The following is a 23039-nucleotide window of genomic DNA, read 5'->3' as shown; positions in this document are numbered from 1 at the left end:
ATTCACACACTTCCCAGAGTGTAAAGATCTATTCTCTACCTTTCAACGTGGATTTGGTAAAGGGAGAGGGATGATGCCTCATGTCTGGAATCAGCTCAGACTGATAAAGAAATGTATTTGCTGTTGAAAAATCATATGACACGCTATGGAAAGATGCACTCAAAATCAAAATCACTTTACAATGATGACAAACTGCTCTGTTATTTTACTTCCTGTGTTACTTACCCCTTTCCCTGCACTGGACAATCAGTATTTTTACCGAAGTACTTGACCTAAAACATAAAATAGTCATGACTGGATTTATGTCATCATTGACATAATATACAGTTAAGATAATAAGTGGCATGCATTTTTTGTATCAGTGTGGGGCAAGCAAAATAATATGATTCACAGACTGTACCAACAGTCTGTAACATTAGATTACACCATCTGATTTCTCATACCTGGCTGCTAAAGTAAAGGGAAAATGTAAAACAGCTGAAGATGACTTCAGACTTCAGATAATGTTAACAGCAGCGGTACAGAAATGATTGTTATTGCGCGGCGATGAAGAATTATTTAGACTATTGATTCTCAAACTGTGGTATGTGTACTAGTGGTGGTACGTGAAGCTCCATCTAGTGATATGCAGGAGAATGTCAGAAATATCATTTTTAATGAAAATTAATTAAAAATATACACTGCCTGGTCCAAAAACAGTCACCACCTGGATTTAACTAAGCAAAGGTAAGAGGTTTCCACTGGATAATTACTGCTGTGATTAATGTTTCAGCTGGTAACAAGTTATTGAACTATAACTTATGCAGTGAGCAACTTCTCATTTATTAAACAACCATGTCAGAAGACATATCCTGTGGTCGAGGAAAAGATGTTCCTCTGTTTCAGAAGGTTCAAATTGCACCTGCATCAAGCAAAGAAAACAACTAAGGAGATTGATGAATGTACTAAAACTGGGTTAAAAACTGTCCAACACATTATTAAAACCTGTGAACCATCATCTTCCGGGAAGAATCAGAAAAAAGGTTTCAGTTTGCTATGGAGCATAAAGATTGGACTGTGGATCAATGGAAAAAGGTCCTGTGATCTGAGTCCAGATTTACCCTGTTCCAGAGTGATGGGGGCATCAGGGTAAGAAGAGAGGTGGATGCAGTGATGCTCCCATCATGCCTAGTACCTACTGTACAAGCCTGTGGGGGCAGTGTTATGATCTGTGGTTGCTTCAGTTGCTCAGGTCGAGGTTCAACAACGTTATGTTCCCAAAAAATGATGTCAGCTCACGACCTGAATATACTCAATGATGACACGGATATATTCCAAGATGACAATGTCAGGATTCATGAGGCTCAAATAGTGAAAGAGTGGTTCAGGGAGCATGAGACATCATTTTCACACATGGACTGTCCACCACAGAGTCCAGACCTGAACCCCACTGAGAATCTTTGGGATGTGCTGGAGAAGACTTTACACAGAGGTCTGACTCTCCCATCATCAATACAAGATCTTAGTGAAAAATGATTGCAACTCTGGACAGAAATAAATGTTGTGACACTGCATAAGCTTATTGAAACTATAACATACTGAATGTAATGTAATCAAATATGCTGTAATCAAAGCTAAAGGTGGTGCAAAGAAATATTACAGTGTGTGACTTTTTTGGTCAGGGCGTGTATAATACTATCAAAATACTACAAATGTTCCAATGAGATCACTGAAATGTACGGAGCCCCTCTGGTGACATTGGATGAAAAAAAAAATAATGCGTGGCCACGCATTACTATCTCGTGGCCACGAGATAATAACGCGTGGCCACGAGATACTTAATGCGTGGCCACGAGATAATAACGCGTGGCCACGAGATACTTAATGCGTGGCCACGAGATAATAATGCGCGGCCACGAGATAGTTAACGCGCGGCCACGAGATAGTTAATGCGTGGCCACGAGAAAATAAATAAATAATTCACCTTCGGTAGCGGGATGGTTGTCTATATGGAGCGGGCAGTTATTCGTGAATAAAGGTAATTATAGCCTGCTTTAATATTCAAGAGTAGCCTAGAAACCTTTGTTATTATTGACATGGCGAATGTAATATAAATAATAATGCTATGAGAGGCTGGAGAATCTTTCGTGAAGCCAGAGGTAGTAAACTTGATTAGTCCCTTACTGGCATCCACCAACACCTGTACAGCACAGGGACAGTGCACAGTGCATATGTGACGAATGGAATAATGTGCCAGGGGGTCAGCTGGGAGTGACGTTTGGTTTTTCATATTGATATTCTAATATTTGAGTAGTTATGTAAATACAGCATGGAGGCCAGTTGCAGTTAGTAAGAACACAATATTTTGTGTTTTCATGTTTTTATGGTCAAGAAGTTATGATTCAGTCATGTTTATGTTAATTTTTATAAGATTTTTTATTGTTACAGAATCATTTTTTCTGTCATATCTGAAAATTGTTACATTTGGTTGTTTCTAAAGGCGACATATGAAATGGAGAGAGAGGAAGATGCCTTCCTGCAGTTTCTGCGGGACCGTGGAATTCAAGAAGAAATCATAAAAAAACTAAAAAATGACAAGGTGAGCTATTCTTCCCCCAGATTTTGGAACGATACTGTTAAGAATGTCCTGCCCATAATGTTATTCACAGCCAGGAAAAAAATGAGCCACACAGCAAAGAATAGTTTGTTGTAAAACATGAAATAGTTAAAGAGAGAGAGAGAGAGAGAGCGTAAAATACATTTCATACTCCACAAGAATCTGTAGAAAAAGACTGATTGTCATGTGAAGCTTATTGAGCTCTTTAATTTTAAAATATATGACTGCCATAGAATTAAAGATTGCCGTAACACTTGGTGGTATAGTCAAGAGGAAAGGTTTGCTGGTGTTGCTGAAGTTTTGTACTAAAATAAAAAAAAACAGTCCGAACTAAGCCTGTGTACACAAGGATAGTCTAATTTAAATCATTATTTGTGTAGAATTTGTTGGTACTGGTACAAAATAATTTCTGAGTCTTTCATTGCATTTTTTGGAGGAATAGAACAACCTTCACATGTTTTTCTGTGATGATTAAATTTGCTAAATAATTTGGCCCCCAAGTTGAAAACAAAAATGTTGATGTTTTGCAGATTGATTCTTCAGTAATTCCACTGATGTCCGAACAGGATCTGTCAAAGTACATCCCACTTTATGGAGACAGATTGGCAGCTGTTGCCTTCTGTCTCAAAACTCATAGTTCAGATCAAGGAACATCCAGGAGAGGTCAGCTGCTTGAAAGAATAAGGACAAAGGTCTGTGTTCCAGATAGCAAGGCTGTTAAAAGAACAGAGTCTTCAGAGAAATTAATAGGGAATAAAAATGCAAAAAGACGGGCAAGAAGGCTAGAAATTGGATGGATGAACTTCAGCAAAAAAGAAAATGACTTCAAACAGGTACGAGCTGTGAAGGGAGGTGGAACCAGGCATGTCAGTGTTGACAGATACACTACAGTTAGAGAGATCCAAGAAATGGCAGAATCTCTTTTTTTCCCAAATGGGGCCTCCAAGTCGCTGAAGCTAGAGGATCATGTGTGTTACATTTGTGACTTTTCACAAAACGAGATTGACCAAGACTGCACAGTGGAGGACCTGTATGAGAAAAACAAAGTAAAAATACTGAGATTGTACCTCTACACCAAATACACCAAGAAAGATGCTCAAGACGAGGACAACTCAACTGATCATCCCCCAGCAACAACCTCAGAAGTCACAGGAAATGTTGCCCAGGATCTTAGCCAAGTTCAGGCATCAGAGCCAGAGGTCATAACTATTGATTTATCTTTACTACAGGAATCTGATGTCATACTGTTGGATGAAGATATATCAAATATGCAGATGCTTCATGACCATATCAGAGATGAAGTCGAGGAACAAGGAAGAGGATTGCATGCTGAAGAAATAAGACCAGACCAAGGAAACCCAGAAATGACAACAGAGTCTAACAGTATAGGACAAGAAGACCCAGGTGCATATGTAACAGATGTTATTCCTGAGACCCAAGCTGGAGAGATGCTGCTTAACAATTCCAATGATAGTGAAGTGACAGTTGGAGCATCACCCAGTGATCCTTTTGAACTGGATGACACTTTGCCTTGGGAGGGATTAAAACCAAAGGTCGTCATTGTCGTGCGAAGGGGTAACTGCCTTGCTGACCTCTTGGCAGCCTTTATTGACCCAGATATCATGAACAAAGATGTGCACATCAAAAGAAAACTCCCCAATGGGAAACTGGAAGAGGGGGAAGGCTCCGGTGTTTTACGTGATTGCCTCTCAGAATTTTGGGGAGAATTTTACAGCAAATGCACAGTAGGTACCGAAGTGAAAACACCTTACCTTAGGCATGAATATCAAGTCCAGGAATGGCAGGCAGTTGCAAGGATTCTTGTTATGGGTTGGACAACTGTCAGGTATTTTCCACTGCTTCTCCCTCTTCCATTTTTGGAGGAAGCTCTCTATAGTACAAGTTACAGCAGTGTGACAGATGGCTTCCTGCAGTATGTCTCAAAAGAAGAGAGGAAAATTCTTGAGCTTGCACTGGAATCATTCGAGTCTGTTGACAAAGATGACCTGATGGATGTGCTGGATGCACATGACTGCCACTACCTTGCCTCTGAAGACACAATGGCCGGATTAATCTCACAGTTAGGACACAAAACCCTAATCCAGACTCCAATGTTTGTTATTGAATGCTGGAAGCCCATCTTGAAAACTTTGGCAGATACTTTGTATCCACAGAGGCTTGTTGAGATAATGGAGGAACGTGCACCAACACCAAAACGTGTTAAGGAACTTCTGAAATTCCCTGAACAGATGACCGCACTTCAGAACTCTGTGGCAAGACATCTGAAGAGGTACATCAGGGAATCAGACAAGACTACTTTGAAGTCATTCCTCCGCTTCTGCACTGGGGCAGATATGCTGTTTGGACACCCCATCAGTGTTCAGTTCATAGAAACATCTGAATTCCAGTGTCGACCTCAGGCACATACATGTGGGTGCAATTTGATGTTACCAATCAACTACCAAAGCTATCCGGATCTTCGTAATGACTTTGATCTTGTGCTGAGAAGCTCCATTTGGATTATGGACATAATCTAAATTCTTGAAGCAAACTAAGGTAGATTTAACTGTGCAAAGACAATTATTATGACAGTATCAGAAAATGTGTTGCATTGTGATCTGCCACTTTGGAGGAAACCACAGAACAGAAATTTTCAATATGGAAAATGCTGACATATGTTTGTTAGTTAATGTTTAACTACAGTACGTTACTGTTTTAAGCACCAAGTTCACTTTAATTCCTAGTCTGAAAACTAATTTGGAAGACAGTTCAGGTCAGTTCTGACCTGCTTAATGACAAGTACTGTAGGTTCATACTGGTATTACAATTTGTCAAGGTTCACATTTTACTGGTCCGGGATAAGCATCTGCATTTGTTGTAAACAGTTACCTTCCTACCACTACCCTGCTGCTTCTGAAGACAAAATTGTGTTTGTTATTGAATGCTGGAAGTCCATCTTGAAAACTCTGGCAGATACTTTGTATGCACAGAGGCTTGTAGATGTGTTAAGCAACTTCTGAAATTCCAAGAACAGATGACTGCGCTTCAGAACACTGGCAAGAGATACATAGATTCTGCACAGGGGTAGATATGCTTGGACATCCCATCACTGTTCAGTTATTAGAGACTTATACATTCCAGTGTCAGTGACTTCAGTCTTGTGCTAAGAAGTACATGTTATCCAGCTTAATGACATGTATTTTCATACCAGTATTACAATGTTCAACTTTAGCTTATCTTTTACTGGTCCAAAACAAAATCTGTCTTTGTCCAGATATCTGTTGAAATAAAAACCACTGAAAAGTATTGTGTTAAGACCATTTATTGTACAATAGCACTATATTTGCTGGTATACTTTAAACAGAATATTGGTCACATCATTAAAGGCAGTCCAAATCCCAGCTAACAAACGTGAGTGCAATCAAGAGCTGTAAAAAGAAAATGTATTTTATTTTACACTCATTCAATGTCTGTGACACTGACAATTAAATTGAGTTTCAAAACCACAGGTAAAGAAAGATAAACTTAAAGACTATGCCCCTACCTTTTCTGCAGAAAGAAGCTTATTCATCATGTGTTATCCATAAGCCTTGATATACAATTAAACACAGATGTGTTCACTATTTTCTGTGCTGCAGCTGTACACAGAATAAACTTATGCCAGCATATGCCAAGATTGGCATCGTATCATTGATTAATAAGCAAAAAGAACAACAGAATACAAAGCCTTTGAATCAACTAAAGTAAAACAGATTATAAGCATTAAGGTGTATGCTTATTAATGCAATTTCAAGACTTTTAAACAAGGTGAACTATAGACTTGCTGTCCACTGCTGATCCTTTCACAGCCAACCTATCCTGATTTGTGTCATTGTTATGAAAAACATTACAAAAACATTAGAATCAGACCACAAATTTTTGGTGGAAATCCTTGCCAGACAAATTATTATCAAAAGCAGAGTATTTGAAGTCTTAAAACGTGTCTGGAGGGTATTTTTAATCATTTCAATTGTCACTTATGCAGTTTGCTGCGTGCTGCTCAGTTAAAGATGAGGGTCCGAAGAGCTTCCCGAATTGTCAAGTAAAACTCTTGAGCTTGAGATATGTCCTTGGGAAAAGTAAGGCCCATCTCTGACATGATCATATTACACAAGTCAAATATATCTTCGTCGCATGGGATGACTGAGAGGAATTTGCATGCCTCTTTGCAGACATCAAGATCATTATGTGGAACAATGAAGTCCTCAGAACCCCAGAGCTGTGGCACAGTGTACATCACGTCAGGAATCCCACTGGGTACATTGTGATTCTTTGTTGGCCGAATGCGGTGGCTGTTCCAGACCGCCTTGATCTCATCAAGCTCCTCCTACAAAGAGAATATGTACCTAAGGTTAAAAGAAATGATTAAAGACTCAGCGGGGGAGGGGTCCGTGTTTCAGTACCACGGACAGTGCTATTTGCTGCGTAGCCTATCGTGTTTGCGTGGGTTGGCTAGGTATGGAGCTGTCCATGGTCCTGAAACACAGCGGAGGAGGGATTTGTAACGTTTGATTAATAAGTCTGTTGTTTTTAACCCCTCCCCTACAGATGTTGAAAGACAACGTGCATAAATTCAATTTCACGGTTAAATCAATGATTGTTTTTTTGTTTTTGTTTTTTAATGAAAAAACTGGCCCCTTGCAATTTTTTTTTAGCAGACCGCTAAGTCACTTCATCCCTGCGCCCGGCACTTCCGTATACAATTCGCGGTATAAACAAACAGTAGGCTACGATACCGTCAGTCCCATTTAATTCCTTAAATATTAGTTCGGTCGACGTTATTTTGTCTGAGCTTTTATCTTGGTAGCCTCTATAAAGACTTCGGGCCTACAGAGCTTTATCAATTAGACTTAGGATACATTTTTACTGTCAAATTGCCTCATCTTTTAACAAACCGGAGGAGCACCAGTTGTTCCTCCAAGCACAGAAAGCAGGCAATAAATCTGTTTACCTCTCATTAGCACTGGTAAATTAACAAAAGTACCGTGTTAACATCACTGTTAATATTTGTGCTTTGTTTAACATAAATACACCAGTTAAATGGATGTAAGAGCAGTTCACTTAAGCTACAGACTTTCAACCTCACCTGAATAATGTTCCGAAAGCACAGCTGCACAAGTGATTTGTCCAGGTAGTCCCCAGCACACAGGCCCTCATCTTTCATTTCGCCCAGAAACTGTATCCAGTACTCCATGCCTTCTTTCCGCAGCACACCCCACAAACTTTCAATCCTCTGATTCGCAGTACTTGCTCCTGCGATGTAGCTTTGTTCACCAGCTCTGCTGTCCACATCACTGCGGCGGAGGTAGGTCTGGATATCTCGGACAACCACATTCTCCGTTCCTGAATCTGTCCGGATGATCCGGGGACAGCCACCAAACTCCTCGATGGCCTGTATAAAGTAGCCCCCTATGACGCGTGGATCGCTGCTTGTGTATGCTGCTTTCAACCAAATTATTTTGCGCGAAAAGCCGTCCACGCAACCATTGATGCAGATTCCATATGGTTTTAACTTATCGTAAGAATCTACATGCCAGATATAGTTAGGTCCTTGAGCAAAATACTGCCTACGGTTCAGTCTCCTGGAACGACGGGTGGCTGACGCGTCAGGATCCAGAGCTGCCAGAATCAAGCGAACATCTTCCTTTTTTGCACGAATTCCATTCGTTAAGCACTTGTTGTACATCCACCTGTAGCCATGTAGTCTCCCAGGTCCTTCCATCTGGTGAACGATGAAATCTATTACTTCCCCGAGATCAGTATATTCCTTGCGTTTAAGCCCATGCATTTTGAGCAGCCGAATTAAATGTCTCTTGCTGAGAATTACTCCATGCCTTGCCGCAAGTGACTTAAGTATGTCATTGTAATTCATTCCCATATTAAAATAAAATGAAATTAAATCAAACTTGTCCATGATAAACAGTCTGCATGGGATGACTACAATAACTATCTCGTGGCCACGCATTAAATATCTCGTGGCCACGCGTTATTATCTCGTGGCCACGCATTAAGTATCTCGTGGCCACGCGTTATTATCTCGTGGCCACGAGATAGTAGTGCGTGGCCACGCATTAAGTATCTCGTGGCCACGCGTTATTATCTCGTGGCCACGAGATAGTAATGCGTGGCCACGCATTATTTTTTTTTCATCCAATGTCACCAGAGGGGCTCCGTAGAAATGTAATCTAAAACAAATTTTATCTCCTGTATGTTTGTTTCAATATTAGTCTGCTGTGTAGAAATGATCATGCAATAAAACACAAAATAGTAATGCTCTACAGGAAGTTATAAATAGTGTCTACTGTTTTCACATACCTTGTTAAAATGGCTTACATATAGGTCTACAGGTCTAGTATTCAAGGATTCATGAATATGAAAGTTGTCCCTGCCCTTTCCACAAACTCCACCCCCTTGATAAATGGGATTGGTTCTTTAGGTTTATAACATCATATACCCATCCTTACTGAATCCATGTTTTTTTAGACATGCTCACTGCAGTTTCAAAGCAAGAAATACTGAAATACTCAGATGTGGAGTTCACTGGCGTTTCAACATGTTTTAGTGACGTAAGAGGAAGTACTCAGATCCTTTACTTAAGTATCTGATATGTTTAATACATTTAATAAAGTTCATCATTAATACTAATGATGCAATGCATAAGCAGCATTTTAATCTATCAGTCAGTCACAGCTGGAGTACATCTTCCAACACTGCAGGTCACAACATCTAATCGGTTACCAAAGTAGTGTAGCGCAACACCGGGTGAGACTGCGGCAGTCAGTAGTGGCTTGCAGTTGCTTGCTTGCAATCATATGAAGCTGCAACTATTGATTCTATTAGACTCAAGTAATCTGTTGATTATTCTGATGATTAATCAAGTAATCATGTAAGAAATACTGCACACTCTGCAATTTTCTCCATTAAATTACTTTTGCTTTATTTAAGAGTAATAGTAATACACAAAAGAGAAAATAAGACAGGTCTCTTCAGTGAACAATTAGTTGTTTCCTTTTTTGGAAAATCAACATTTTTATTGCCTTAATTGTAATTGTTGTGTACAGTACTCTTATTGGTACTTTTTCATTAGTAAATACAGACCTGCAAACTCATAAGAGGAGAAAAAGGTGACATGTTCATAAACCAATCCCCTGTAGGGGGTCTGGGGGCTCCCTATCCTCCCCCAGAGAAACATGTAGTGATTTTAACATGTAAACGTACAAAGTACAAAAGTACTAAGTAAGGTACTCCAGTAAAAGTAGTTACTTTACTTAACTTACTACTTTTACTTTAGTACTTTACAAGCAGGATTTTTACTTGTAATTAACATTTTTACATTGTGGTATTACTTTTACTTAAGTAAATGATCTGAGTACTTTTTCCATCTCTGCAGGTCAGTGATCAGTGTTTCAGCTTCTCGCTGTGACTGAGTGTGTTTTATTTATGGTGGCCTGCCACATTAACAACATCAGCCACCATGAAATGATTTTCTGTTTCTGGAGCTGTGCACCTCTCTTCGTCATGTCTACAAGGGAACCCTTGATGGGCAAAACTCTTGCAAGATTTGTACCCATCGTTTCTGGTAAAATAATCAAACTTGCTTGGATCTGGGGTCCAGGGATCCCTTCTCTGTCTGTCTAACTCAGGACAGCAGACCTGTCTGTGAACAGCATGATGTTACACTCTGCAGAGCGCCAGAGCTTATGATTACTCTACACTTTTAACAGTTCAGCTCTGGGCCCGTTTAATACCTGAATGTCGGTACCCATCCCCATGTGCAAAACACAGGACAATCAGTTATTCCCAAGCACTGGGTCAGGACCCACAGGTGGGTCACACTGGCTTTTATTTGGGTCACCAAATAAATAAAAAGATGATGGAAGAAATGTAGTAGTATCTTAATGATATTCTTATATTTCAGTAATCTAAAATGTTCTATATCATTTTCCTGATGAGAGGAAATAAAACCAATGAGATGTCCTGTTAACTCAGACTAAATGCATTTATTTCTCATTTATAAAGTATTATCTTTGCAATAACATAACATCTAGATTAGGGCTGTAGGTAATATATTGCTGGGTCAGTTGCCATTCAAATACTACTTTGCAATTCAACTTGGTTACTAAGATTTACAATTTGTATAATTTACAGAATTAGCTCATTATACTCAGACTCATGTGTTATGGCCTTGCAATCTACATAATGTGAAAGTCTGGTGTAGACCTGCTCTATGTGAAAAGTGCCCTGAGAGACTGACAGAGACTTCTGTAAAATGAACTTGACTAGATTTCTACAATATTTTAAAGGTTGGATAGAAGCAAGACGCAAGGATAACCCTGGGAGCAGAATCAAGAGATACTCTACACACACATAAATAAACAACAATCAACAAACAGATTCAAGAAAACAATACAAACTAGAATTACTGCATTGTGGTTTTATGCCTCCACAAGTCATGTTGCAGTTGATAACCATGTGTGTCCAGACTTACAAAATACATGCAGTGTAGATTTTTGAAGGACTTAAATAAAAGGTATTAAGTAGGTGGGCGGCGCTGCAGCGAAAAACTCCGGAAAATGCGTTCCTGAAACTACAGCCTCCTCTTCTGCAGCTACACCCTGTTCATCTCTGCTCCTCCTCCGCTCCAGTAAGTGGCGGTAGTGGAACTCATATGGATGCCGGCCGCCTTAAAATCCAAAAGAAGAAGAAGAAGAAGTCTGCAGCTTCGAGTGCAACATCTGTACCACGCTTCATGCCACTTTTCTTGTGAAAATGTCCACCCTGCACACGCTGAAAACTTTCATCAACCAGCGGCTCTCTGTGGCTGTTGATGAGATCTTCGGCCTGCTGGAAACAACTATATCAAACTACGAAGAAGAGATGAACCGCCAGCGGAGGCTGCTGGAGGATGAGAGGTCTCAGTCCATCTCCAACAAAACAGGTTTGCACTTATTTGTCTACATTCTGCTGACTGTACAGACCCGGTTTAAGTCTCAGCTCAGTCTTGTGTTATTTTACACCATTTAAAGCAGCAGAGGGAGCAGCAGGAGCACTGCTGCTGCAGTGAGGGGAACAACAGTGTAGCTTCCCGCGGCTGCGTCAAGTCAAACCAAATGGACATCGGAAGTTGAGCACTAGTTCCTTCAGAGTAAAAGCGGAAGACGAAACAAAGGTGGTGAGCAGTGTTATTGTTACGTGGTTGATCACTACGAGCCGTGGTTCGTCACCTCCCAGACCGAATCTTGCGATATTTCTGAGACAAGCGCTGTTATCCCGCAGTGCTGCCAGGCCATGATGTTTGATTCCCGCTGACGGAGCTGACACCGGAAGTAAGACCAAAAATCCCAAACAAGACGCCACGAAGTTTACATACAGCACCTGCGGGACCAAAAATTGTGACCGTAGGAAAACTGCCATAAAAATGATTTAAAAACATTATTACTATTTTCCACTTTGACTAAAGCAATTGTTTAACCAACGTCTGTTCTGATCATACATTGATTCATTCATTTACAGAATTTTAAATTTACTTACATAATTCCCCTGGTGTTTTTATGAAAAAAAAAATCGATTAATTTCCATATACTAAGTGTTAATGGTATTTCTTTGAAAGGGGTTATCACAGCCTTGGATATGACAATGATGAGTTACAGCTTTGATTTGCATTATTATGTTTTACAGTGCCAGATAAAAAAACAACTCACACACAGCACCTTTGGGACACAAAAATGGCCACTGTAGAAAAACTGCCATAAACAATTTATACATTAATATTATTTTCCACTTCGACTGAATCAATTTTTAACCAGCATCTGTCCTGATCATTAATGCCAAATATTCATTCATTTTCAGAATATTAACCCTTTAAATGTCTGTTGCTTAACTGCAAAACTCAACAGAGATAGAAAGAGCATAATAATAGTCTACTCAGGTAAAAGTACCTTTACTGCAAAGAAATTTACCTTACTATTTGTACTTATGTAAGATGTAGACCTACTTAGTCTGTACTGAGTAGCAGGGCTTGCAACTCACAACTATTTTTATTCATTATTTTTGACTTTTTTCTTAAAAAGTCAAACCGAGTAAGCAATTATCAAATTAGGTGATTGATTTAAGAATTGATTATTAATTGATTAATAGTTGCAGCTCTATTCAGTAGGTCAGTAAAGTAAACTTACTGTTTTTGTGAGTAACGCTTCAGTTTCCAGGTCCCACAGTTTCATGGTAAATAGATGGTAATCACCAAGAAGTTTCTAAGAAATTACCCAGATTATCCCCAAACATCATGGTAAGTATGTGATCATTCACAAGTGTAATTTCATGTATTCTTGCCATGAAATTTGGGGGCATTTGCAGGTAAATTCAAAGAAATTTCAAATATATTACTTTTTAATTACCACCAACTACATGGAAATCACACTTGCTAATTATCACATACTTAACCATGAAATATATGACCTTTTTTAGGTAGTTTGTGGGGAATTAATAAGAAATTTTCAGATATATTAGTTGGTAATTACTACCCATTTACCATGAAATTATAGGACCTGTAAATCGAGGTGTTACCATTACTTTTTTCTCTAAGTACAAAAAGCCTATGAAACAACTTCCAGTAACAAGAGTAAATGTAATTTGTTATTTTGATGCCTCAAAATAAATAAATCAGAATCAGGACTTGTCCAAATTTACAGTAGCAAAACAGAAAAGGGGGTAGTATTTTAGTTACATAAACCAAAAAGTGTGATTAAGAGTATGAGTGAGGAAAAGAATGTGACTGCTAGTTGATGTCATTGCTTGGGAAGACTTGTCCTCTCATGCAAGCATGATATGCAGGCTAAGTATAATAAGAATTAACCCACTAGAAATAGGGTAATTCTAAAATAATTTTATATTGTTATTAAATCCCTGTGCACCACAGACTCTGATGCTGAGGTGATGAGACAGCCAATCCAAACTGTCTGGGGTCTGTTTGTGATCCAATCCAATAAGCCTTGAGTTTTCAGCTTAATGGGGAACATTGTGTTCAATGAGCACAATGAACTGAAATCATCAAATGGCTGATCTGATGTAAGTGTTGCGAGCACAGACTTGAATGGAGGGCAGTGGAGATCTTCTGTGGATCTGATGGTTCTGAACGCAAACTGGTGAGGGTTCAAGCTAACTGGGCTGCTGTTCTTTATGCACTAGAGAACCATTTTCTCAAAGCACTTCATCAGAATGAGGGTGTAGAGCCACAGGGCAGTGTCATTTAGACTAGACGCTGCAGACTTTTTAGGCACAGGGACGATGGTGGCTGTCTTGAAGCAGGTGGGAACACTTTCCAGTGACAGTGATATGTTAAAGATGTCAGTAATGACATCTATCAACTGGTTGGTTCATGTCTTTAGGACACAGCCAGACATGTTATCAGGCCTACCAGCTTCACTCTTGGCCCTTTTCCATACACAGAGCTGACCTGGCTCAGCTCAGTTTGACTCAGCTCGTCAGCCCAGCATGGCAGGGGCTTGCATTTCCATTACAACAAGGCTACCTACTTGAAGGTGTGTCTTTTAACTGAAGATAAGCTTGAGCAGGCTTGAGTCGAGTGGCTGTTAAGTGGTGGATAAACCTTTCATATACATCTCTGGGATAAACACACCGTTTCCTTAAATTCCTTTAAAAGTTCTGTGTTTCATTATTTAAACACTTTTATTATGAAGCAGCACAAGCAGGAAATGTTTTCATGGGGGGAGGGGGGGCGTCACCGCAGCCTGCTTGGCTTCAACACATTTGATGTATGTTGTCATTATTGATGTACATTCTTCAAGATTGATGTGTTTCTCTTCTCTTCTCGTCTCATCTGCCAGTCGGTGCATATAAAACATTCTTGTAGACCTGCAGGAGCTTCAGCTGTCCATTCTTGGACTGTTTTGCTGATTGTTTGACCTTTTTTATCAGCTGGCTGTGTGTAGCCAGGCAAAGCAGGTGATCTGATTGACCAAAATGAAACATAACCAGTTAGTTACAACAACTAGTTATAGTCAGTGACATGGTTGTCATTCATCCATCAGCTTGTTTTGGTGTATGATTCTATGTTCTCAAATGACCAATCTATTTTTGCAGCTTGAGGTTATGGTCAAAGTTTCCTTGGAAAAAATATGTATGATCATTGGATGAGGTTATTTTAAAACCACAGGAAAACATTTCACCCTGTCAATGTCTGACAGTTTGTGTGTTTCCTTTACTTGCAGATATGCAACAAGCTATGAGATTTCGAGTTCTCATCGATAATGATATCAAGAAGATAACTTTCCAAAATGGCCTCCCCTCATCTGTGGAGGACTTGATTAAAGTGTTTCAACAAGCATTTTCCATCAACACGGCCATAAGTCTTCAGTACAAAGATACTGATTTTGATGACTTCTTCACACTAACTTCTACAAGTGATCTGAAGGATAAAGACACACTCAAAGTAGTACATGTGCCACCAGGCATTATAATGACCACAGTCCCTCAGGAACGCAATCCTGACACATCCGACGTGTCTTCTGTAGATGATCAGCTCTCTGTGAGTTCACAAGACAATCTGCTCTCTGTGGGTCCTCATGACAGTCTGCTCTCTGTGGGTCCGCATGACAATCTGCTGTCTGTGGGTTCACACGACAAGCTCCTCTCTATGAGTTCACACGACAAGCTCCTCTCTATGAGTTCACACGACAAGCTGCTCTCTATGGGATCACACGACAAGTTGCTCTCTCTGGGTCCACAAGACAACCTGATTCCCAGTCCACATGTCACTGAGAGGCAGAACCCCTGGCCTGCCATCTTTCCCATTCCAACCTTCTCCTACAATACAGAGATGGCTTTGAGGCAAGGTAATGCAAATTTTCTAAAAGATGGAAGCCTGCTGACATCCCAGAGTGTCAAATCGGACATTCTGGAGCGTCTTGCAGAGGCCATGTTTTCCTACACAGCTTATCCCAACGATCCACAGAGGGCTGCTGTTGCACAGGCACTAATTGAAAAGCATCCGTGTTTGAGGGAGCCCGGCTCCTTTAATGGATGCTATGGGTGGCAGCAAAGCCTAAAACACAAATGTGGAAACTACCGGAACAAACTTAAAGCACACGGAAACCCTGAACTGCTGATAAATACAATGAAACATAAACAGGAGGGTGACAGAAAACCTGCCAAAAATATCAAGAAACCAAGGAAATCTGAGGTCAACTTCTTGCCCCCACATCCAGCCGGTGAAACAGATGCCAGCCTGGAGACTGTGAGACTCGAGCTTATTGCAGCAAGCAAGAGTAAGGACAATGTTCAGATGATAAATGACATGATGTCAAGAACATACAGCTGTAGAAGAATGGAGGTGGTTGGCCAGTCCATGCAAGTAGCAGAAATCAAAGAGAGATGGCCTGCCCTGTTTGATCCCATACAGGTAAATCAATGATTGAATGATCTTCTTGTGATACCTGGAAACACTTTTACACCTTAGTGTAGTATAGTGGTTCCCAACTGGAGCTGAGAGTGAAAGATTCATTAGATGGGGAACAGTTTAAAAAACATTAACTGCTCAAAGATGGACAGCACGTTTCCACTTCCTCCTGCTGTACAAAAATTAAGCTGAAATATCTTGAGCACTGCCATGTTGCACTGGTGACATCATTTAAAACCAGAGTGTGTAGAAGAGCTTAGGGTTGGAGCCGCTGTATTTAAGTCCCACCCATTCACCCAGCCAACTACATAATGAGCCGTGTGAGCCGTCAGTCATGATGTGAAATTGAGTGGTATAAAGGTATTACGGTATACCAAGAAATGATTTTCACTTCTTTCCTGAGTATAGATGCTCCTTTACATTAAACTGATAGGGAGATGGTGTATTGTAGAGTGTAGCACATGCCAGCAGGGGTCAGTCTCTACACAGCAGTGCAGCTGAGCAAACAAACAGCTTTCAAAAGAAGAAGAAGCATGGCATCTGGGGCATAAAGTTACAGGGCTAAGGGGAAGGGAAAAGGCCTCTTTGGTTGTATGTCGGATTTAGTCCAGATGATAAAGGTAAACTAACAAACACTGCAGACTGCTGACTGGTTAGAGCAGTGTTTCTCAATCCTGGTCCTCAGGGCCCACTGTCCTGCATGTTTTAGATGTTTTAGATGATCAGCTCGTCATCAAGCCTCTGCAGAAGCCTGACAACAACCTGATCATTTGAATCAGGTGTGTTGGAGCAGGGAAACATCTAAAACATGCAGGACAGTGGGCCCTGAGGACCAGGATTGGGAAACACTGGGTTAGAGGATTATATTGTAGTGAGTGTGTAACTTTAGTGAGTGTGAGAGAAGTAAAGTAGCAATTAAACTAATTACTGTCTGTGGTGGTAGGGAGTGACGGTGAATGCACACTGACATGAGGAAAAGGTGACCAGTAAAGTTGTACACCTGGCAGTAAATGTACAGTGAGAAGCCACAGCTTCTGAAGAAGCAGAGCTCCTGTGTGTGTGTGTTGTTTCCTAGCTGTGGGAATAACATCACTATGACGATCAGCTCCACCTATGTTAAGACAGTACTATAGTACAATGGAACACAGTAGAGGTGAGCTGTTTCACACAAAGTCTTATGTAAATACAGTCATAATACTGTATACCCCAGTAAAATGTCAGGAGGTTATGAAGGTATGAAAAAATGGATACAGCTCAAGCCAAATGCGAAACCCTCTTTTTTTTATCACATCAGTTAATTAATTAAAAACAAACTCATCAAGAAAGTGAGCTCAGTGTGATTAGACCTGGGGTAATGACTGGGATAATAAATAGGACTGGGTGTCAATCCTACAAAACATAAACAAATGTATAGAGCCTGTCAGTTCTCTGCAGTGGCTGCTGGTTTGACTCCTGCCTGTGGCCCTTTGCTGCATGTCATCCTCTCTCTCTTCACCCCCCTTTCCTTTCTACTCTTCAGCTGTCCTATCTAATAAAGGCAAGAAAAGCCCAAAAACATAACTTAAGAAAAAAAAAAACCTAAATAAAGAATGATTTGCAAATTCTTTTCAAGCTATATTCAGTTATATATATTACAAAGACAAGATATTTAATGTTCAAGCTGATAAAACTTTATTGAGTTTTGTAAATATACACTCTGAATTTAATGCCTGCAACATATGTCAAAGAAGCTGGGATGGCAGCATGTTTACCACTGTGATACACCACTTTTCACTGACAGTCAGTGTTTGGGAACTAAAGACACTAATTGTTGAAGTTTTGAAAGTGAAATTCTTTCTCATTTGTTTGTTTGGTATATGACTTAAGGTGTTTAACAGTCTGGTGTCTTTGTCGCATTTTGTGCTCCATTATGCTCCACACATTTTCACTTGGAGACAGGTCTGGACTGTAGACAGATCAGTCTAGTACCTGATGTTGTTTACTACGAAGCCACGCTGTTGGAACACATACAGAACTTGTGTATGAAATAAGCAGGGACCTCCCTGAAAAAGACATCTGAGTGACAGCATACAGTATGTTGCTCCAGTACCTGTATGTATTAGAAGATCGGGTATTCCATGTGCACTGTTTGGTTTCTTCTCCCTAGAGGCCTTACTATGTTCAAGACCTGATCAAAGTCAACAGATTCCCTCATAGAGATATTAATGTTACATATAATTTAGATTAACTTTTCTTAAAGAAATGTCATAAATGTTATTTTATTATTGAAAATGTCATATCTAAGTAAATTAACACTTTTTGGTAATACAACAGTGTGCTGATGCACATTAATATCATTAATAGATTATATATTTTTTAAAGTTAAAGACTGCTTTTATTATGTTCAATGAAAGTGTATTATAGTCTTTATACACCTCTTATGTAAGTTAGACAGACACTTACTCTGATCATTACTGTACGCATGTATACTGAATGTCCTGAGGTCTTAAAACCCTTCTGGCAGCAGCAGACACATAGAAACCTCCCAGCAGGGCAAAACGTACCAAAAGATTTTTCCAGATTTACAGAGGCATGAAATAATAAGTAATCAGCAAAATCCTGTTTTCCAGATAAATGAGGAGTTTCGAAGGTGCAACACTATTCCACTGGAGTCCACATTTACCTCCCAGCTGGACAGGTACACACCAAAGTTTCTGGAGTTATTCAGCTCAAAGGGAGGAGCTGTGGGACAGCGCATGAAGAGTGTGCTGATTGATCTGATAAAGGTGAGGTCAATGTGGTGAAAAGTTTAAGTCTAATAATAAGTTCACCCAAAACAATAGGATGAATGTGTGTACATAATGGTTTGAGGAAAAAAACCTGTTCTTCATCAAGACATCCTGTTGGTACTTGTCATTCTCAGCCTGTAACTGCTAAGTTAGCCTGACACACGGTGTGGCTAACCTCTGCTTGCAGGTTAATGTGTGTGTCTGTGCTGAATGTGGTCACATGTTGCTCCAGTCGAGTGGTTATACAGCAGTTTATTCTGACGCAGTCTACATTCAACCTTATTACCTTTTTTTGTATCAAAACCACGCTGGTTTTTATGAGCTGTCACCTGTCCGACTTTGCTGATAAAAACATCCAGGGCCACTGGGGCATACGCTTTGGTGCTGCCATCCCTGCCTAGTGGCGGGCGGCTGCATAACATCTTAGAAGCAACAGTTAACTGGCATTGTGCATGAATAAAATATTGCTAAATAGTTTAACTGACTAGTGTTTCTGGTGCCAACTAGTGAGGATGGTGACTATTACCTGTGTAGTTGACTAATCGTGCACATCCCTAGTTCTTACTCATGTCCACTGACTGACTGTAGGACCCACATGCCTCAGTGGTGAAGAAGAGGGATGTGACTCTGAGATGCCTCATCGAGTACATGGGGGAGAGTGTTCAGGAGCTCATCTCTGAGTATTACGTAAGTATTGTCCTAATTCCACTATGTTAAGTCTTATTGTAGTTTTGAGAACTCTGCCATCGTTACTTTCCAGAACCTAAAAATATGTTTGATTTCTGTGTGGTGCTCTGGTGATGGCATGTTAACTGTTTCTGTAGCACACAGATGAGAGTATGAATCATTTTCCGAGACATCCTTTCAAACATTAAGTCAGCATGAGGCCTTAATCTAGAGATGTCTTGCATCATTTCCACCAGTTTTGAGCAGAAATCAAAGATGTCATCAACAGAGGGTGTTGCACAATTCATCTGTAGAATATGACACACCCACTTTAGTTCCCAAGGACGTCCTGCTATTTTTTTGCTCTAAATGCGGAAAAACTTGCATTTCTGATTGATGGCCATAGAAAAAGTGTTTTTTTAAAATTGTGAATCACAGAGGTCCTTCAGCAGACAGTCATAAACATGAAAAAAATTAGACTCATGGCTCCAATAGTATGAGAGATAAGCTGTGGACCAGCTGCAGGTTCATTGATCTCACAGACACACACACACACACACACACACACACACACACACACATTCTGCCCAAAACCAACCCAAACCCAACCCTCATTAACATATTTCAGAACAAACCCAATTACAGCCTGACATTTTTCTTACCAGACAGACAGATAATAATAATAATTATTATTATTATTATTAGTAGTAGTAGTAGTAGTAGTAGTAGTAGTAGTAGTAGTAGTGGTAATAGTATTATACAGCCAGGACTAGGGATGAATATTTTTGCTGAAAATCAGACGTTCTCTATCTCCTGAAAAGAAGCACATTATCAAGGGAAATTTAAGGCAGCCTATAATTTCAGCAACTGTGAAAACCATTGGTCATATTTCAGGTGATGTTATATGTAACCAGGAGAAACGTGTGTTCCAAACCTTGCTGCTTTAGTGTGTTATCTGGTGGTATAAATAGTTGTTGAGGCAGAAGAAGCTATTTCACCATTAATCAACATTGTAGTCATTGTGAAAATAAACTGCGCTGCAGCTTGACCTTTGCTGCAGCTGTGAGGGTCACTGCCTGTCATCTGTCACTGTGTGACTGATCTTCCTTGTGGAAGTGATATTTTACAACTCTTCATATTCTAAACTAATATTATTTGTTAAAGCAGGTCATTTGGTGCGTTTAACCTCACTATATTGAGCTGAGACAGATTGTGTTTGCATCAGGCTGGTGCATCTCCAGCAGAAGGTTGGCACAGTCCACACCACAGTGTCAGATCGGTTTGATAAAGTCAGTGATCACTCAAAGTTCAAAACCAAAGGTATAAAAATGATTCATTCACTTGGTGTGGGATTCTGGATGGATTCTTCAGATTTTTCTGGGAGTCATTTTTCTGTGAGCATTTTGTGATGGCAATGTTTTGTAAAATGTTTGTAAATCCATCTTTTGCTGCCAGCTCTGCCTGCATTTCACCAAGAAGTGTTTTAGATAAAGCACTAATCCTGAAGCTTTGGGCTTCACTTGGTGTTTTGTTTGAAATTTTAAATGTCACAGCTTATTGAACCTCAGTCCAGTATTGGTCCCTCATTCAGACAGCGCAGTGCACATTTTGCGTCTTTACTGTTTAGAAATTTTAAGTATTTCTATGTAAAACTGGTAGCAGAACTTGTGTTGTGTTAGTCTAATTCAGATGATAGAGCCACAGCTACTGCATTAAGCACTTTCAACAGTCAGATGTGTTTGAATTCATGGTGTTTTGTGCTTGTTAATTGTTAATTAAAGTGCTTGGTGTGCTCCACTGACACACACACACATTCCACCAGCGTGCATATGCAGCTGTTGGATATATTCAAAGAAAGTAAACTAAGCCCACATATTTTCTAAATATATATTCCCATAAATTCCTGCATTTTCTGAATATTTAAAAAAGGTTGTTGTTTTTTTTCCCTCTTTCTATTTTACGGGAAACAAAAATGGTTTGGAGGGGCATTGCTGAGAATCCCATTTCCTGGGATTAATCCCTAGTCCAATCCCAACGTGAGCCCATGAAGTATGTGAAAAATAAGGCCCAACCCGACCTGAACCTTCGGGTACTGTCGGGTGTCGCCTCTAGCACACATACCCTCACACACAGGACCAATCACATGATTACGCCTGGGAGAGATAATAGTAAATGTTTTTGTAATTTGCTACAGTTCCAGAGAAAAAAGATATGTCATTACAGTTAGTAATCACTCTACTGACCTCCTGTAGTTGATACATTTTCCACTGTGTATTGATGTGAGTATTTGCATGTTTTCCAGAGAACAGCAGAGGACACGGTGCACGAGGACCTTAAAACACAGAGTATGAAGATCTACCTGTGTCACCAGCCCGACGCAGTGGGCATCATCATCGATGGAATCCCGGTGCTGACCGGTCTGGATAACATGTCCAGAGCCTGCTGCCTTCTCCTCGGCCTGACCTACGCCCTAAATCTGGACTATCCTCCCAAACTTTCCAGAACATTTGAAGTCTTTCAGAGACTGTTGGTAGGACTTGATATGCTGCAGCCAAAACCGACATCTAAATACATCAGCCTGAAGAACAAACTGCTCACCTAAACTATGCCCTGAGCTGCTGGTCTGACTCCACTCAGCTGACACTCTGTTTTGTTACTGTGCTACATGTAGGAGCTGTAAAGGATCCTCCTGAATATGTCTGTAGTTTGTAAGAACCGTCTTAATGACCAAGGGTTAGGGCTGCAACCAACCATTCTTTCCATTATTGAGTAATCTGCAGATTATTTCACAATTAATCATTTAGTCTCTAAAAAGAATTTTTGAAGAGTCCAAAGTGACATCTTCAAATTGCATCTTTAGTCCAACCATCAGCCCCCAAAACTCTTCATTTACTGTCATAAATGACAAAGAAAAGCAGCACATTTAAGAAGCTGGAAGCAGCACTTTTGCTTAAAAAAGAACTGAAACGATTAATCGATTATCATAATAGTCAGCAACTAATTTTCTTTGGATCATTGACTCGACGTCTCACTGCAGCTCTGGTTAAAACTCTGAGCTGTACCTGAATGTTGATGGGTTTCAGCAGGTTTCAGGCCTTAAAGCTCAGTTGTCCCTGCTGAGATCGAGTGATGTATAACCTGTAAAACTTTTCTTACCTATTGAGACATGTTCAACTGTAGATCAAAGTTTTATATTTACATGTTTTCATGACAAACTCTTTTATGATTCTCTCTTATGGGAAACTAATACTGAAACACATTTTAATGTTATAAAAAATGACTTTTGCTTTTATACATTTTGTAAGCTTACATTTTAGTTTAGGAGAGAATGTTCATTACTGAATAGGTTTACATACAGTATGGCACTGGCATACAGCATGCAGAATAGAAGCAGAGAATTCTAATTCTGTAAAACTAAAATCAGAAATCTGATCTTTCCACTGTTTGTTTAGTTTATCTGTTCTCAGATTTCTACATCAACAGTGTTTATAGTATATAATACTATGACTCTGCCGGAAATGTTTGGCTTTATCACACAGGAAAAAAAGATAAAGAA

At 39.9% G+C, this 23039-nt stretch overlaps 2 protein-coding genes across 2 annotated transcripts; one reads left to right on the top strand and one right to left on the bottom strand.

Annotated features, from left to right (window-relative positions):
- Positions 1–5946: 5946 nt before the first annotated feature.
- On the bottom strand, positions 5947–8626 carry LOC146318474 (uncharacterized). Its single transcript, XM_084732725.1, has 2 exons — positions 7722–8626; positions 5947–6962 (listed from the first exon to the last, which is right to left on the bottom strand). The coding sequence occupies exons 1-2, from the start codon at positions 8598–8600 to the stop codon at positions 6636–6638; spliced, it is 1206 nt and encodes a 401-aa protein (XP_084588851.1). The 5' UTR covers positions 8601–8626; the 3' UTR covers positions 5947–6635.
- A 1710-nt stretch (positions 8627–10336) lies between these two features.
- On the top strand, positions 10337–22296 carry LOC146318473 (uncharacterized). The gene is made up of 5 exons (XM_084733140.1): positions 10337–11573; positions 14863–16052; positions 18659–18814; positions 19406–19504; positions 21786–22296. Exons 1-5 carry the CDS (start codon positions 11405–11407, stop codon positions 22083–22085), a joined length of 1914 nt encoding a protein of 637 aa, XP_084589266.1. The 5' UTR covers positions 10337–11404; the 3' UTR covers positions 22086–22296.
- The last annotated feature ends 743 nt before the right edge of the window (positions 22297–23039 follow it).

The sequence above is a fragment of the Lutjanus erythropterus genome, chromosome 12 (genome assembly GCF_056507025.1).
Source record: "Lutjanus erythropterus isolate fLutEry1 chromosome 12, fLutEry1.hap2, whole genome shotgun sequence".
Lineage (NCBI taxonomy): Eukaryota > Metazoa > Chordata > Actinopteri > Lutjaniformes > Lutjanidae > Lutjanus > Lutjanus erythropterus.
The sequence above is the reverse complement of the archived record's forward strand: the minus strand, read 5'-3'. Positions and strand labels throughout refer to the sequence as shown.

Coding starts and splice junctions, on each gene's coding strand:
- LOC146318474 (XM_084732725.1), bottom strand. CDS start 8,600: ATGCGTGGCCACGAGATAGTTATTGTAGTCATCCCATGCAGACTGTTT. Junction 6,963..7,721: donor GCTTTCGGAACATTATTCAG/GTGAGGTTGAAA, acceptor TTCTCTTTGTAG/GAGGAGCTTGATGAGATCAA.
- LOC146318473 (XM_084733140.1), top strand. CDS start 11,405: ATGTCCACCCTGCACACGCTGAAAACTTTCATCAACCAGCGGCTCTCT. Junction 16,053..18,658: donor CCCTGTTTGATCCCATACAG/GTAAATCAATGA, acceptor CCTGTTTTCCAG/ATAAATGAGGAGTTTCGAAG. Junction 19,505..21,785: donor AGCTCATCTCTGAGTATTAC/GTAAGTATTGTC, acceptor CATGTTTTCCAG/AGAACAGCAGAGGACACGGT.